Source organism: Mus caroli, chromosome 18 (assembly GCF_900094665.2).
Source record: "Mus caroli chromosome 18, CAROLI_EIJ_v1.1, whole genome shotgun sequence".
Classification (NCBI taxonomy): domain Eukaryota; kingdom Metazoa; phylum Chordata; class Mammalia; order Rodentia; family Muridae; genus Mus; species Mus caroli.
In genome coordinates this window covers 57,590,695-57,607,699 of record NC_034587.1, presented here as the reverse complement: position 1 = coordinate 57,607,699, position 17,005 = coordinate 57,590,695, and the positions used below count along the sequence as shown (strand labels likewise).

The window sequence follows — 17,005 nt, the reverse complement described above, 5'->3', positions numbered from 1 at the left end:
GAGCAGGTTGGCTTTGTGCACATTCTACTTGTGTCCTTGACTTTGAAGCTGGTCTCAGGCCCGACATGTCATCCATCAGGATTTCAGTATGCAGCTCAAAATGATAAGAGTCTTCCTAGTCCTTGTAGACACAACCACAAGACAGTATCTCAGCTAGAAAGCTGACCAGCAAGCAGGCCTTGTGCCTGTTTCTCCAAAGTATCTGTCTGATGAGTGACATTTTTCATACTTGTCCTGTTTAAGAGTGAGTCTAAATAAGGTTAGTATGTGGAGATCTGTTCCTCTAATTCTAGCAGTGGAGGCAGAGGCAGGTAGATTTCTTCATCCAAGGATAGACTGGTCTACATAGCAAAACCTGTCTCAAAGTGAATAAGGGCCACACATACTGTGTTACCATCCTGAGCTCTCTAATCTGTTGGCTGGCCTACCCATCCCACCCACCTGTTACTCCAGGCAGTTTGTGTACTAAGAAACTAGTTCAGTATAACTGGGGTCTGCATGCTGGGCCACATCTCCGGGAGGCTGCTATCAGGGTCTCTGGGGGAAGGGACAATGAAACTCCAGGGAAATCACACAGTCAGACCTGCTACAGGAAATGCTTTTTAGAATTCCCCACTCAAGCCGGGCGTGGTGGCGCACGCCTTTAATCCCAGCACTCGGGAGGCAGAGGCAGGCGGATTTCTGAGTTCGAGGCCAGCCTGGTCTACAGAGGGAGTTCCAGGACAGCCAGGGCTATACAGAGAAACCCTGTCTCGAAAAACCAAAAAAAAAAAAAAAAAAAAAAAAAAAAAAAAAAAAAAAATAGAATTCCCCACTCAGCAGGTGGCCATCTGATGTCACCAGAAGAAAGGCTAAATTAGAAGACATTCCAGCTCCACCTTGCTTCCTTCCCATGTGGCTGTGTGGCCTGGGCGCTCCTCTTCTCCCCTCTGGACTTAAGGCTTTCCTGTTAGGCCGGTGGAGTGGGTGGATACTGCTTAGCTTGGGGTCACTGTGAAGGTCAGCTGGGCTCCAAGAGCTCTGAAGTGCTGTGCTGTGCTGTGCTGTGCTGGGTGTCCGGCTGTTATGGGGTGGGAGTGGGTCTAGAAGACCCTAGCTCCTTGAAGTTTGCATTACAAAACCCCTCCCTCACCCATTTCCCCTCCCCTTCCCCTGACCAAGCCTTTAATCAGAGGCGGGATGTTTCTGTTTTTGGTTTTCAAGGCGATTAAATCTCCTCCAGTTTCTGTCAACCGTAACTGTGGTCCAGCTGTCCCAGCTCCTACCCCAGAACGAGTCCAGGCTGTGAACACCACAAAGAAGGCCTTAGGCACCACTGCCCCGAGCTCCTCCTCTGAGAGTGAGGACGGGGACGAGGACTTGATTCCTGCCACACAACCCTCCACCTATGGTAGGTGCTGCTGCAGTGGGTGCTGTTCGGCCAGCACAGGCCCCTGCCACGCATGCCCTCCCCACTGAGGCCAGAAGGCACTAACCAGGTGGCCTCGCAGAGGCATTGGCGAGAAGGACTGGGGACTCAGCCTTAGGCACTGTATTCATTGTTCCCTTGATGAGGAAAGCTCGTCTGCCTCATTTTGAAGGAATTACATTGAGGCTTCTGTGTGCTGGCTTCCAAGCCTGAAAGCCAGAAGGAGCATTCTGGTGGCTACAGGGACCAGGCTAGTCTAAACCAGAGCTCTGCTATATATAGCCAACTGGCCGTGGGGTACGCTATTAGCCTGGCAGTGAGCTTCCATCCCCTTAGCATAGAAAAAGAAGACAGGTAGCATTTTATACTTGTTCTCTTCCCAGAACCTAAGGTGACTGAGTGTCTTTGTATGTGGCGAGGCCCTCTGGTAGCGCAATCATCTTCAGTTATATATCAGGGCACTGTCATGCTGGGCGGGCGGTGGTGGTGGCACACGCCTTTAATCCCAGCACCTGGGAGGCAGAGACAGGCGGATTTCTGAGTTTAAGGCCAGCCTGATCTACAAAGTGAGTTCCAGGACAGCCAGGGCTATACAGAGAAACCCTGTCTCGAAAAAAAAACAACAAAAAAAGGGACACTATGTCGTTAAGTATGGACAGCAAGATTCCTACTGTCGGCAAAATACTGCCGTTTATTTGGTGAGTACATAGTGGGGACATGAGCTCACGTTAGGCTGTGGTCAACATCTTCTCAGCACCCAGCAGCTCTCCCACTGATCCTAACTGAGCAGTCGCTCACTGTGACCTGCGCAAGAGAAAAAGATGAGGGTAAGGCTTGGAGTCACCGCCACAGCAGCCATTTTCAAATGATGTGGTGAAAGCTGCTGTCTGGAAGGCTTGGGAAGCCAGCGTCCCCTTTAGCATCCCTAAGCTCAGCATAGGTCCTCGGGAAGAGTGATTTGGTAATGCCCTGCTGGGGAGTCCTACTGCTTCGTATCCTGACGGCCCCCCTTCTCCTCCGTTTCAGCCCTCAGAACCAGTGTGACGACGACGCCCGCAGCCCTCTCACGAGCAGCTTCCCAACCCAGCAAGAGTGAGCAGTCTAGCCAGATGCCAAAAGGCAAGAAAGCAAAGGCGTCGGCGTCCGCTCAGGTACTGTCGGGTAAGAGAGGGCTGTGGTGGGGTCACTCTCTGTTGCCTTGCCATGTGCCCTCCGGCCACACGCCAGTCACTAGCTTGCTCCCAGCCCCCTGGCACTGTCATACAGGCCAGGAGCCAAGCTCCCAAATCCCCATGGTGTTGTCCGGAAGATCGGGCTGGGAGCCCGAAGGCAAGCGGAATCCCCCGTCTTCCCAACTTGGCTGAGTGTGGATTAGTTTTCTTCTGGATTTGAGACGCTGAAACCGACTCTGAGTTGCTTGCCTCTCTTAGTATTCGTAATGGAAGTGGCCTTACTGTTTCCTCCCAGCCTTCACAGTCCAGTGCATTATTAATATCTAGGGCAAGATTAGTGGACAATGTCTAAATAAAACGGAGGGCTCATCCCACCAGGGTTGGTCCAGGACAGAACCTGGGTCCTCCAGCTCCAGGTTCTTTGCTAGGTAGGCCTAATGGGGTTTGTTAATGTGAGGGAAGTGTCTGTCATACACCCAACACCCTAAGGGGCAGGAAAAGAAGGCTGTACTGAAGCCCCTCCCAGCTTCGGGGTGCTACTGTGCCGCCCTGTTACCGGGTGCATCACAAACTAGCCGAAAAAGAGCCTCTGGCAGCCGGGTGATCCAGTGGGTAATGAGATGGCCTGAGCATCTGCCCTGCAGGGCACCGAGGCTGCAGCAGGCACAAGTCCTTCACGGAGTCCTAAGCCAGCAGAGACACAGCCATTACACAGAAAAAGCAGCATAAATTAGTTGTCACCAACTGCTAAGTGTTGCAAAGGGAACAGCACAGAACAGAGAATAATGGGTGACCTGCTTTAGAAAAGGCGGACAGGGAAGGCTTCTCTGGGAACATGAGCAGAGCCTGCCCTGCAGGAAGGGAACCCAGAGGTACTAGAGCCCTAGGTGATTCACATAGGGTGGGTAAGATAAAGTAGCAAGGGGGTCAGGCCATACCTGGACTGCTTTGTGTCTGCAGCTCCCGGAGGCTTAGCAAAGGCTCATCTATTGTCTGTGTGCTCTTCCTGACTTGTAGCAGGATGGGAAGCAGGGGTTCCCAGAGGGACCACCTAGCCAGGGGCACATCCCAGAGGAGACACAGGCAATGGCCACTGGAGTTAGAGCTGTGCTGTCCTCCCCTGGGCCCAGATTAGAGAACAAAGCCATAGCTCACCACCACCGGTGTTGAAAACTCTTTCAAAAAGCCAGTAAACGGACTGGTGAGATGGCTCAGCAGGTAAGAGCACCCGACTGCTCTTCCAAAGGTCCTTAGTTCAAATCCCAGCAACCACATGGTGGCTCACAACCATCTGTAACAAGATCTGACTCCCTCTTCTGGTGTGTATGAAGACAGCTACAGTGTACTTATATGTAATAAATAAATAAATCTTTAAAAAAAAAAAAAAAAGCCAGTAAACAGGGGGCTGGAGAGATGGCTCAGCATTAAGAGCACTGCCTGAGCCGGGCGTGGTGGCCCACGCCTTTAATCCCAGCACTCAGGAGGCAGAGGCAGGCGGATTTCTGAGTTCGAGGCCAGCCTGGTCTACAAAGTGAGTGCCAGGANGGCCAGCCTGGTCTACAAAGTGAGTGCCAGGACAGCCAGGGCTACACAGAGAAACCCTGTCTCAAAAAAAAAAAAAAAAAAAAAAGAGCATTGCCTGCTCTTCCAGAGGTACTGAATTCGCCTGGTCTACAGGATCAACCAGAGCTATACAGAGAAACCCTGTCTCGAGAAAACCAAAATATCTAAAACAAAAAACAGAGGTACTGAATTCAAATCCCAGCAACTACATGGTGGCCCACAACCTTCTGTAATGAGATGTGATACCCTCTTCCCTACGGTGTACTTATATATAATAAATAAATCTTTTTTTTTAAGCCAGTAAGCATGGGGGAGGGGCACGGCTCACTCACTGTGCAAGCATGAGGCCCTGAGCTCATTCTCCTGTACCCACAGGGGAAAGCCAGGCATGGTAGTGGGCGTTTGTAATCCCAATACTGGGGCACGTTAACCAGCCAGCTTAGCCTAATTGGTGAGCCCCAAGTCACATTAAAAGACAGAAGGCTTCGTATGACTGGGTTCTCTTCTGCTCCACCTCAGTGAAAGGCCAGCATGGTTGTGTGTGTAGTCAGCAGCCCCTCTTTCACCTCCCTGGGCCTCAGTGTGCTAGTGCCTGGTAAGGAGCCGCAGTGCCCACCAGAGGGCTGTGGGAAAGTCATAGAAAGCCATGCGTAGTGCTTCCCATGTGGAGCCTGGCCTGCCGTGTCCTTCTTGCTGTAACTTAACCTGGTGTTCCTACTTTACCAAACTAGACCAGCAGTGCTGTGGAAACACTCCCCGTGACGCCTCCCCAGAGCGCACCCATCCAGCCCAAAGCCACCAACAAGCTCCGGAAATCCAAGCTCCCTGAGAAGCAGCAGCTTGCCCCAGGCTACCCCAAGGCCCCCAGGAGCTCAGAGGACAGCAGTGACACCTCTTCCGAGGACGAGGAGGATGCCAAGAGACCCCAGATGTCCAAGTTGGCCCATAGGCTGGGTGAGGATTCCCAGAGGGAGGGTGGGAGATGAGGCACAGCCTGGTAGAACTATAGGCTCTGGCCTTCTCAACCCACCCTGGCCTTGTCTCATCCCCTGATATACCTTTACGACTTCAAAGACCCAACTGCTGTTAGACAGCTGGCGGCTTCTTGGTATTAAGCTCCCATTACTGAAGGCCCCAAGTTCCAGAACTCTGCTTCCCTTTGGGGGTAGGAGGCAGAAAAGTGGGAGCCTCAGGAACCAGAGGGGAAATGATGCCGTTCGCCTGTGTCGGGCCAGGTGCTCCAGATTAGCATGGGTGGACAGCAGGAGGATGAGGAACAGAGAAAGACCCAGGCCTCGGAGGCTTCCTGGGGAGCTCTGCCTGGCCTGAATAACAGGGCCGCCAGGGACTCACACTCAACGGGAAACCTCTGCTTCCACACTAGATCCAGACCCTTCCCAGAAGGAAACTGTGGTAGAGGAGACCCCTACAGAATCCAGCGAAGATGAGATGGTGGCCCCCTCACAGGTAACTGCCAGGCAGGGCTGGAACTTGGGAGCTGCCTTTAGACTTCAGCCACCCCCTGGATGAGTGTCTAGATCCCCATTCCCAGGGCCCTGGGTAAGGTCCTGTCAGTGGGGTGCCTCTAATCAATCGAATAGAACCTCACCTCATGCTCTGGGGCCCAGGGAAGAGATTCAGATGGATTCCGAGACATGACCAGAGAAGACGATTTCTTAGGTCTCTCTTAAGGCTCTTCCTATATAGGACAGACTCCAGTGACTTTCTCATGTGTGGGGAGTGGGTGCGTGTTGGGGTCAGTCCTCTCCTTCCACCTTCACGAAGGTTACTGGATTGAACTCAGGCTGTCAGACTCGGCTCGCGTCAGTGCCTCTACCCTCTGAGCCATCTTGCCAGCCCAAAAAAAACATTAACCATCTTCTGTGATGGAAATAGTCCATTGGCAATAAGAAAGTCCCCTTTTAATGTGCCTTACATATGCGTTAATTCACATAGCTTAGGAGGCACACGCTGAGGGCCTATGTTCCCCGTGGGCTCAGTGCCGCCCGCCGGCTCATGCTTGGCTGGGTTAGCCTGATCCGTGGTCACCGACTGATTCTCTTGAGCAAGCCTTGCCTCTGTGATACTGCTAGGGGCTCGCTGCGTCTTTCACACTGGACTTCTTCAGTCTCTCCTCTCAGGTTACATGACTCCCGGCTTGACTGTGGCTAATTCCCAGCCTTCAAAAGCTACTCCTAGGCCAGACTCCAACCCCTTAGCTTCCTCTGCCCCAGCCACCAAAGATAACCCGGATGGCAAGCAGAAGTCAAGATCCCAACACTCAGCAGACACCGCATTCCCTAAAACCGGTGAGTGGGGACAGCAAGACATGGAGAGGCAAGACTGCTGGTCCCTGCTTGTCATGGGCAGCATTTGTCTGTGTCCCATCCAAGAGTCTCACATTCGAGCCTGTGGGGTCCTCTGGGAACTAGGGGTACCCTTAAATGCAGCTGGCGCCCAGGACCAGGTTGCCAGCTCTGGGCAGTCTGGGAGCAGATATATCCAGCCATTTGAAGCTATTTCTCTAAGTCTTGTGGAGGAGGCCTTGGCTGTCTGTCCATCCCTACTGACTTCTCAGTCAGTGGACAAGGGTCCTGGGTATAGGGACCCAGAATGACTCAGACTAGGCCAGCAGCCTTGTTTAGAGGAGTCAGTACCTAGAGGAGACCCTGGATAAGGGACAGGCCTCCGGGGGCTGCTCTGACTCACGCTGCTGTAGCCTTGACAAGCTTCTGACCCTGTGTCTTAACCACACAAGGCAAGAGCAATGCCATCGTGCAGGGTCAAAAGCAGAGCATAAAGAAAACTGTCACGTGACATTTGGAGAGGGACCCAGGGGAGGGGACTGTCAGGAGTGCCCACACCCCTGACTTAAATAACACCACCCCACTCCTGTCCCCTTGGGTTCAGCCCCTGTGCCCAGCATGTAGGCATTCCTTGCTGCACAGGTGACCTGGGAGACCAGCAGAGGCTCCGGGGGCTGGTAACTTCAGCTTCCCAGCGCTGGGTCAGAGGCGGAGCTGTTGCTCACTTTCTTTGCCAGTGTTCTTGTCTATGTGAGAGGCGGGTGCGAGCGACAAGGAGACATTTTCAAGGGGGCTGTGGAAGGTTTTTTTTTTTTTTTTTTTTTTTTTTAACACGTGTAGTCAGCACACAATTATCAAAGGCAAGCAGAGGCGTAGAAAATTCTAAACAAAGGCTGCACCAGAAGCCACTCTGGCAGGCAGTAAACCTGCTTAGTCAGCCACTGCATGTATACACAGCATACTCAAGAGTGCCCCCCAATCTGCCTCTCGCCCCAGCCTTGATGGGCTAAGGACCCATGGTGTGTCCATAGACAGGAGCTGAGCATTGGTCTGTAGGACCTCCTTGTGTGTTATAATCCACAGTTCATGACAGAAGACATCATTGTATGTCTAGCTTCTTTCTGTACAGTGGGAAACAGCCTTGAGGGACTGTGACCTGGCCAAAGCCCTACACTAAATTGATAAAGGCAGTCCTAGAACCAGTGTCACCCATGTCCCACCTACTGTGCCCTCTGTCTCATTAGCAGACTTCAGGTCCTCTCCGTAGCATTCTGGGATCTCTGTCGATCTACAAACATAGCTAAGCATAGGAGACAGCTACAGCAGAGTGACCCCTGGACCTCAATTTCCCATTTATGCAGTTGTAAAGTACACCCCCTCAGTTGTCATGCATTGTGCAAGATCTGACCCTCAGCTTTCCAGACTTGTGACCTCCAAGACCTGTGATTTACAGGTAGGAAAGAGGCCTCCTCGGGCCCCACGCCTCAGAAGCCCAAGAAACCCAAGAAGAGCACCTCAAGCTCGTCAGCTCCCACACAGACACTGCCGAACAGCATCACCCAGCGCCTCCTGGAGCAGGCCTGGCCCCTGAGCGAGGCGCAGGTGCAGGCCTCTGTGGTGAAGGTCCTGACAGAGCTTCTGGAGCAGGAACGGCTGAAGGCCACAGAGGCCATCAAGGAGAGTGGGAAGAAGAACCAGAAGCGGAAATTATCAGGGGACCTAGAAGCTGGGGCCCCAAAGAACAAGAAGAAGAAGGAGCAGCCAGTGCCCGGGGCAAGCGCTGTTTCCCCAGAAAAGGCTCCCATGACTCCCAAGGCAAAATCAAAGCTTGACAAAGGGAGTGCTGGTGGCAAGGGGAAGGGGTCTCCTGGCCCCCAAGGAGCCAAGGAGAAGCCTGACGGCGAGTTGCTGGGGATAAAGCTTGAGAGTGGCGAGCAGAGCGACCCGAAGAGCAAGTCGAAAAAGAAGAAATCCCGCAAGAGTAAGTGACTGCTTTCCAGCACGCGCTGCTGGCGCAACCTGGGTGGCAGGGCCCTGCCCTGGCTCTTTATCTCATTCTTTCCACAGAGAACAAGAGCCTGGGAAGTAGTTTGTTCAGAGTTTAACAAGTGTCTGGTGGCAAAGGCAAAAGGAGACTAGAGCTGGCCTGTGTCCCCTGCCCCCACGGCCCCTTACAGTGCCCAGTATTTAGCCTCAGGGTTTGGAAAACAAGCTCAACCCCAGCTTCACAACAGGGATCTCTCTGCTCCAGCAGAGTCCACGGCCAGTCCCTGGGGTGTGGACTGTCCCCTGGGTTCTCATCCAGAGCCCATCTTTACTCTAGAATTCAGTTCTTTGGTGAAAACAGCCATTCGTTGCCCTCCATGCGGGAACCTGCACCCAGCAGGACTTCTGAGTCACCCGCCAGCCCTGGGCCGCCAGCAGTGTTCTGTTTTCTTTTTCTAAGGGGAAGCAGGCTCTGAGAAGGAAAGGCCACTGGTGCTAGGCAGTCCCCACTTTAGTTTTGTCTTAGGGGCCTCACAATGTAACCTTGACCGGCCTGGAATTTACTGTGTAGAACAGGCTGTTCTCAAATTTACAGCAATCCAGCTGCCTCTGCCTCCTGGGTGCTGGGATTAAAAGGGTGTGCCACCACGCCCAGCATGGAAGTCCTGAGCACTGCCATTCTGTGGCATGGGAGGTGGTACCTGATCTCTCCCAGGTTCTTGTCCCTTCCCTCACACTCAAGATTAGATAGGTAGACTTGCATAGTTCTGAGGCCAGATTGTGTAGTCCACAGACAGGAAGAGTGGAGCCTGGCACATGGATGGTATCCTGGCCCTGTCAGGGCCTTGCTTCCCCGTGGTGTTAAGAGCTGTGAGCTGCCGTGGGCCTCCTGACGCTGACCCATCAGTGTCAAAATCTATTGCTCAGGAAGCTCGATTTCTTCCCTCAGAAAAAAAAGACAAGGAGAAAAAGGAAAAGAAGAAAGGAAAAAAGTCGCCGGCCAAAGACTCTGCCTCGCCGGTCCAGAAGAAGAAAAAGAAGAAGGTAGATTGAGTTCCTGAGGAGCCTCAGGACCAGGAATTCAAACCCTTCCCCTTCCAACACCTAGACCGGGCCTAGGCCACCTTTCCAGTCCCTTAATCTAATGGACCTTGTGAGGAGGATCAGGGGAGGGGTGATGGGAAAGACCTCCACAGGCAGGACAATGGCTAGCTTTCAGGTGGGCTGGCCAGCGGGGAGCCCACAGAAGAAACAGCCAGCTGCTTCCTGGGATCAGAGGCAGTTCTGCCCAGGGCTGGTATCAGTGGGTCTAGATCCTTACACCTGCAGGGGCGTGGATCCTTCGAGGGAGTTCTGTCCTGGACCTGTGGGACAGCGGTGGTGAGGAGAAGCCATAGAACTGATAGCTTGCTTCCTTCCCTCCCCACAGAAGAAGACGGCCGAGCCTGCCGTGTGAGGCCCAACGAATAGAGCAGGTACCTGACTGCGTCCAGCCTTTCTGGGCAGCTGGGTAGGCCCAGTGGGAGGGAGTTGGAGAGAGAGAGAGAGGAGAGAGAGAGAGAGAGAGAGAGAGAGAGAGAGACTCCCTTCCTCAGGTTGGTTAGGCCCAGTGGGAGGGAGTTGGAGAGAGAGAGAGAGAGAGCCTCAGGTTGGTTGGACTGCAGCAGCATGCAGAGGGTCCGCCCTGAGGGAGTCTGGTGCCTAAGCTAGCTGTCTCCCGCCCCTCCCTTGGTTTTGTTCCCTTTTGTGGAGATAAAGGTCGGCAAAGCTGACCAAAGCCTGGTTTGTTTTCTCCTCCTAGAATCTTGGCAGAGTGTGACCATCCATCCCCAGGCCTCTGACCTCTGGCCAGCGTGAATTGGGCCTGAACTTTCTAACTTTCCCTCCCTCAGCAGATGATGATGGCTGGCGTGAGCTGGCCAAACCAGTGAACCCGCAGGGAAGCCGCAGTACCAGGAGGAAGCGAGGTGGGACACGCACCCCCTCTGAGTGCTACGTGACATGTGTATAGTATATCTATTTTTTTAAGCGACTTGCCTCTCTCCCTTCAAATCCAACGTGCCCAGAGGCCTCCGGACCTCCCTCCACATTATCTGCAGAGCCAGCAAGGTCCCACGTGTGGTTCATCCCACACCCTGGACCCCGGCGCAGCCTGAGGCCTTGCCCCCATCAGTTTTTCCAGCTGTTTTGGTTTTGTTTTTTAAAGAACTCAGAATAAAAGACTTTAAATATAAAGGTTTGCCTTCCCCATGCATCTGGGATTCGGACTGTTACTGGCTACTTAGGACAGACAGTGTAGTGACCCTGGACATGCACAGGTCAGTACTCAGGGTTCCTTCCTGACTTCAAGCCAAGGCCCTAGGTACTATGAGTAGGACAGTTTGCTAAAGAGGAAGGCTCAGTGAAGCTCCTCAGGGAGGAAGTTGATGCAGGGACGGCTCCCCGTAGGAAGCGGCCTATAAGCTTAAGAGGAGCTGAAAGTGGATCAGACGCCAGGTAGATGGCTCAAGTGACCAGGGGGCCTTTGGAAACGAGTTACGATGTGGAGGGAGGCAGTGGCAAACCGTGGTGGCTGGCATGAGAAGCAGGGAAGACCCAGTGAGCTAGGCCTCGAGTCACCCTCTGTCTGGGGAACAGTTCTGTGCTGTTGACAGTAAGAAGTGGGCAAAGCTGAAGTATGTTGGAATAATCACTGAACATTCACCTCAACAAAACAAAAACCAGTACAGAGAAGGAGTAGGTGCAAGTCTCGGGGACCCTGTGCTCAGAGCCTTGGGACGGACACGCCATACCCAACAGTCAGCCATCCCATCCATTCTCAAGTGTGGGTCAGAGTGTGGGATGTAGGTCTAGATCAGAATACAGAGAGCCTCTCCTTGGTTCGCTGACTCGCAGAAGTATTTAAACCTACAAAATGGAACGGTGTCCTTAACGTTCATTTCGGAGTCCCTGGTGGTAAGGGATCTGCTCCCTTTTCCTGTGACAGTGGGCTAAAGCTGAGAAGACACAGGTCCTGCACAGACAGACAGCCGCTGGCAGCCCCCACCTGCACCCATTCCTGACACTAGGTCCCTGTGTCCACCGCCATCTGTCATCACACTTACGCTGTCCTTAGTCCAGAAATGGAATTGGGGACGGGAGGAATGGAAGCTAGGACGTGATGAGATGTGATTTTAAAACCGAGCAGGAGTCTGTTTCTTTCTGACTGTTAAGTACCACGTGTGTCTGGGGCCCATCTCCCCAGTCCATGTACGTAGATGATTAGATTTAAGGTTGTCCTTGGCCTTGGGGTAAACTAACTGGATCCCAACTGAAGAGGCAGAAGCAAGAGTGTTCTACTTTCCTCCTTTATTGTCGCTTGAACCATGATCCTACAGGCTGCTGACAAGCTTGGCTGAGCAAGGAACCTGAAAGGGGGTGGGGGTTGAGGGGGGTTGGCAGGATGTGAGGAAGGGTTGCTGGGAGGAGGGGCTTGGGGGTCTTCTTCCTTGAGGAGAAGACAGCAAATGTGTCCAGCCTAGGTTAAGGGTAGGGCATCCCTTGTCCTTGTCTGCGGGCCTTTATCTCAGAGCCCCACATTAAAGACTACTAATGGGTCAGAAATGGGGGTCCCTTTAGATAGCGGTAGGCAGCAAGGCCCTCCAGCGTCCTCATTCTGTTCTGACTTCATTTGCCGTGTCCTGGGACGATGAAACAGACACCAGTCTCAAGCCCCAGGGTACAGGGAGACGGAAAGTGGGGTGTGACAAGTGGGGTGTGACGTCAGGGAACATAAGAAGGGCTGAGGCACAGGAGAGCAGGGGGCGCTGCTGCTGTGCAGAGCTGGCCTCTGTCTTCACAGGATGACTGGGAAGAGAAGCACAGGTTGATACAGCTGGGCCACCAGTTTGTTGTCCCTGCCTCCTCTGCCCAACATCTTGGAACTGCAGATCAGTCAATCCCTCCACTGTCCCCCTGCTGAGCTCAGGTAGAACTCTGCTCCCAGCCACCAGCCCATTCTGGAAAAACCATCCCAGTGATAGTGATGAATGTCCCAGTGTCACCAGAGTCTGCATGTGGGTGACTCCCTCTGTGATCCCCCTTACCTTGGCCCAGTTCCTGCCTGGTCACTCCCAGGCCAGAAGATGGGTCTTCCATGTCCAGTGGCTCTGCAAGGGAAGCATCAGGCTCACTGTTATTCTTACCCCAACACACACACACACATACACACACACACACACACACTGTTGCCACTGTGCCTTGAACTTGGCAAAGGAGGCACCAGAGCATACAGTGTGGTTGGGGATACAGTGAGACAGGTGGGTCTGTGGGACTCCAGTGCAGAACAGCGTGTGGAGAAGGAGAAGAGACAAAGATTAGAAGGACACAAGGAATGCCTGTGTGGAGAAAGGGGCTGGTGTGTGCGTGACTGACGGTGGATGCTCCCAGGGCACAGCCAACCCATGTCCTGACCCCAAATATACTGGGAGGGACCTTTGGACCCTCGGCCTTCTTAGAGCTTCCTAGTCCTTTAGATTATGTGACACGGTGTCCCCTGCTTACCACTGCAGTTATGGCGCCCGCGGCTCTTGGTGTGAGGAACCTCAGTGCCGTTGGGGAACACACACCAGCAGTAGCCAGTGCTCCCGTGGCACTGGAGTGGCAAATAGTTACCGTTCTCGTCGCACTTGGGACGGAACGCACCCGGGTAGACGGCAGGGATGTGGCTGACTTCTTCCTGGCACTTGGTCAATACTGAAGGCATGATGAAGACAGTGAGTGGGCGGACTCTGGGCCAGGATCTCAGCAGAGCAGAGACCCACACACACACACACCACTGCCATGGGCTTAATGCCTATCCAAATTGCTTTCCTTATTCTACCCATAGCCTAGATGAGAAAACTGAGGCCTGAGTCTGAAACCAGTAAGATCCAAAAAGAGAGAAAGCATGGCTTATAGGTGTCATTTGCCCCAGTGAATAATTATTCTGGATTTTGTTACAGTTTGATTCTGGTTTCAGGGGGACAGTCATGGGGACACCTCTGGGAATCTGACCTTCCTTTACTGGGATAATGCAAGTAGAAATGGGGGCTGCCACTTGTTGGGGATGCTGGAGAGGGGATTCAAACATTAGCTAGAAGCTGGATGAGATAGCATGTAAGGGATTTATGTATCAGAGAAACTGAGGTCCTCCAGAGCAATATGGGCCTCTAGCCTTCCACTTGTGGGACATGGAAGCCCAGTGGGATGGGCTCGTCCAGCACTGCACAGCAAGTTAGAGGCCAAGGTAAAGCAGAGGCGTTCCCCAATGCTTTATGCCTCAGCCTCCTGTATGCTGGCACTGCCGTGAAGTGAGAGGTGCCCAGGGCTCTGTCTGGACATGTGCTGATTCTGTGTCCTCCTTGTATGTTTTATGTACTGCTGGGGGAACTCCTGCCGGGTACGTTTTGAGTTGGTTTTGCTCCAAGACAGAGAGCCTAGAGGCCTCTCTACTCTGGACATGTGTGTGAAAGAACAGACCCACAGATAGGATATAAGGGTTTCCGAACCCTGAAGGAACAGGCGAGAAAAGACTGAGCTGAGAGAGTAGGTCACTGTGACAGGCAGGCTGAAGCTCCCGTCCTGGTACCTTTAGGTGGAGCCTCGGTGGGCTTCTTCTCCTCCAGGGAGTTCTTGCTCATTTCAAACAAGAGCCACTGCTTCATCCAGCTCTCGAAGATCTAACGAGAACAGAGGGATGGATGGATGGTCAGGGTCAGGAGTCAACCGCCTACCCTTCTGGACTCTGCCGTGACTACAAACTTGGAGGGGTCCAGCTTCAGCTTCAGTGCCTCTTAAAGACTCACAGGGGTGTCGTGAATGTTAGAAGGCCCTCAGTAGCTTCAAGAGAACAGCAGCCCTAGTCCTCCCTTTGCCTCTTTCTAGTCCTGAAGCTACTGTGGGAAGAAGAAGAGATTCCAACAGGGGCTGTTTACCTTCCAGTTCACGCCATCCATGGAGTTCTTAAGATGCTTCAGATTCTCTGGGAAGGTCCCCTTCAGCTGCGGGTACTCCAGGGGTCCAGACCTCTGCAGAGCAGCAGGGCAAGGGGAAAGTTATAGAGAACCCAGGATAGATAAGGGGAGATGTGTACCCCATGTTCCCAGGCCTTCGTTCTGAGGAATGGATGTTAGCCACACCAAGCCTGGTCCCTGGTCCCCGTGTTGGAGAGCAGGGGTGAGGGGCACCCAGCTATGGAACTCCAGTCAAGGTCAGGAGCTGAACCAGCGCCTCCAGTTTTTTCCCTCTGACTGGGTCCTCTGCCTGTCCTCACACAACTAGTGCTCCCTGCTGTATGCCAAGAGCCATGCACAGTGCCTGGCACGAAGCAAGCATGTGCAATATTAATTTGGGAAAGAGAACATGGTATCATGGCCAAGTCACATCCATTAGACCTTAATTTGATTTTTTAAAAAGATTTATTTATTTATTTATTTATTTATTTCATGTATGCAAGCACACTGTCTCTGTCTTCAGACACACCAGAAGAGGGCATCGGATCCCCATTACAGATGGTTGTGAGCCACCATGTGGTGGCTGGGAATTGAACTCAGGACCTCTGGAAGAGTAGGTGGTGCTCTTAACCTCTAAGCCATCTCTCCAGCCTCAATGGAGCATAATTTTTAACTCCTCAAAAGTGAGGTGGCTGGAATCTGGCCTAGTGATGCACGTCTTTAATCCTAGCACTGGGAGCCAGAGGCAGGCAAATTGTGAGTTCAAAGCCAACCTGTTCTACATAGTCGGTTCCAGGACTACATAGACTCTTATCTCAAGGTGGGCAGGGGATGGACTGTACGCAACAGTTAAGGACCACCTTGTATTCCTTGGACTAAGCATGTGTTGAGTTTATAGTGAGCCTAACCCATGAGTGAGGGTCGGGGTCCCACGTGAACCAGGAGACTGCCCGCTGTCTCTGATACTCACCGTGAGCAGATGCATCACATGGTCCTGGGTCATGTTGCCGTACTTGGTAACGTTCTTCACAGGCTGTGGGGAAGGGAACAGGGTTGCCAGCACTGCAGGGACCAGCAGCTAGAGTCTAGTACGAGTCAGGTGCTTGCACTCAACAGCTCAAATCTGCCACCTCCTAACATGGAAGTGCCAGCCCCTCACGCCCGCCCTTCCTGCCTCTATGCCCTCTCTGGTCAGGCGGGCATAAGCTTGTCAGAGCCTTCCCAATAGCAGAGTTTGCTCTCTCCCCCCAAACCCTCCCATATGTTCCTTCCTGCTTCACTTCAAATTCATGGCCTCTTTTTTTCATTCATTGTCATTGCTTGCATATATTATATGTCTATATATATATATACACCACTAGTCCTAATTAAACCTGCCCCATCTGCATCATGCTAACTTGTGTATGTTTTCAGGACTGACCATTTGGCACCGTTCTATTGATGTGCTCTGCCCTGGATAAGGTACCAATAGTAATCTTATGAGTAACAGCATTTTTGCAGCCAAAGACTTGGAGGAAGTAAGGAACTATAGGATGCTAAGGTGAAGAAGCACTTTGCAAGCTGTGGGACTTGCCCTTTCCCCACCAGGGGAGCCCTAAGAGTGCTGGCCTCCTCAGTCACCTTGGGCGAGCCTCTCTGAGGTGTGCCCTGCTCCTCGCCAGTAGTTAGTGCCCAGATTCCTTGACAGCTGTTATCCTTCGGCCCCTCCCCTTGGCAAACACCAGCTACCATTTCCTTCCTGCCTCCTTCCTTACCCCAAGGAGCATGTTATCCATGGACATTGGACGCATCAGCAAGGGAGTAGCCATCCGCATCTGACTCACAGGTTTGGCAGCTGTGGGGCAGGGAAGACAGTATGAGTCCAGGTCCAAGGGAGTAAGGAACCCAGGGGTTAAGATCTGAAACCTGGTGCAGGGGAGGGAGGGACATCGGGAGGGGCTAAACGGAGAAATGATGTCTGTGAGGTGAGGGACAGGTGGAGCACGCACATTTCGGAAGCTTCATGCGAAGGCTCTCCAGTTGCAGGTTCTGGGAGGTGATGGTCAGCTTGTCTAGGCGGCCCTGCTGCTGGTACAGGAAGTAAGCAGTGGTGGCCTGCCCAGCCAAGAGCAGAGCCACCAGGACAGAGACACCAGTGTACATGGCTCCGCGGCTGCACCTGTTGGGATGGAGTAAGAGCATGATCCAGAGCTGGATGCTGACTGGAAGTGGGGACGTAAGCCCCCACCCACGCCCTCTCAGACTCAAACATTCCCAATAGTGAGGACATCTGCTCCTGCCGACCCCCAGTGTCCTTCCCAGGAAGAACTCTGATCCACCTGGGGCCCAAGCTCAATGGGAAGGATGAGCCACGTTCCTTGCCTCCTCTGGGCTTTGGTGTCTCTTCTGTGTAGTGACAGGGTAAAGTGGAGTGTCCTCCCTCCTCCCAAGTTCCCTCTACCCTGGAGATCTGAGGAGCTAAGCCCCCCTCAGAAGTGGGGAGGGGGGCCGGGCATGGTGGCTCACACCTTTAATCCCAGCACTTGGGAGGCAGAGGCAGGCGGATTTCTGAGTTCGAGGCCAGCCTGGTCTACAAAGTGAGTTCCAGGACAGCCAGGG

At 53.0% G+C, this 17,005-nt stretch overlaps 2 protein-coding genes across 8 annotated transcripts in view; one reads left to right on the top strand and one right to left on the bottom strand.

Moving 5' to 3' along the window:
* Tcof1 (treacle ribosome biogenesis factor 1) overlaps positions 1–10,670 on the top strand; it is a 34,946-nt gene extending 24,276 nt beyond the window's left edge. For 4 of the 6 annotated variants that reach the window (XM_029472097.1, XM_029472096.1, XM_029472095.1 and 1 more), the window contains 9 exons: positions 1,204–1,390; positions 2,435–2,559; positions 4,875–5,097; positions 5,528–5,610; positions 6,272–6,452; positions 7,903–8,430; positions 9,385–9,479; positions 9,865–9,910; positions 10,237–10,670. In XM_029472097.1, coding sequence (XP_029327957.1) covers positions 1,204–1,390; positions 2,435–2,559; positions 4,875–5,097; positions 5,528–5,610; positions 6,272–6,452; positions 7,903–8,430; positions 9,385–9,479; positions 9,865–9,891 — 1,449 coding nt within the window. In that variant the 3' untranslated portion in view covers positions 9,892–9,910; positions 10,237–10,670. The remainder of the gene's footprint in view (positions 1–1,203; positions 1,391–2,434; positions 2,560–4,874; positions 5,098–5,527; positions 5,611–6,271; positions 6,453–7,902; positions 8,431–9,384; positions 9,480–9,864; positions 9,911–10,236) is intronic. The other 2 variants (XM_029472094.1, XM_029472093.1) reach the window with 2 other exon arrangements.
* Positions 10,671–11,766: 1,096 nt separating this feature from the next.
* The window catches only part of Cd74 (CD74 molecule), a 10,163-nt gene continuing 4,924 nt past the window's right edge, over positions 11,767–17,005 (bottom strand). Inside the window, exons 2-9 of one of the 2 annotated variants that reach the window (XM_021150594.2) lie at positions 16,396–16,565; positions 16,162–16,241; positions 15,378–15,440; positions 14,390–14,482; positions 14,044–14,134; positions 12,978–13,169; positions 12,521–12,583; positions 11,767–12,281 (exon numbers count right to left, since the gene is read on the bottom strand). In XM_021150594.2, the coding sequence (XP_021006253.1) occupies positions 12,271–12,281; positions 12,521–12,583; positions 12,978–13,169; positions 14,044–14,134; positions 14,390–14,482; positions 15,378–15,440; positions 16,162–16,241; positions 16,396–16,565 (763 nt within the window). In that variant the 3' untranslated portion in view covers positions 11,767–12,270. The remainder of the gene's footprint in view (positions 12,282–12,520; positions 12,584–12,977; positions 13,170–14,043; positions 14,135–14,389; positions 14,483–15,377; positions 15,441–16,161; positions 16,242–16,395; positions 16,566–17,005) is intronic. The other variant, XM_021150596.2, reaches the window with a different exon arrangement.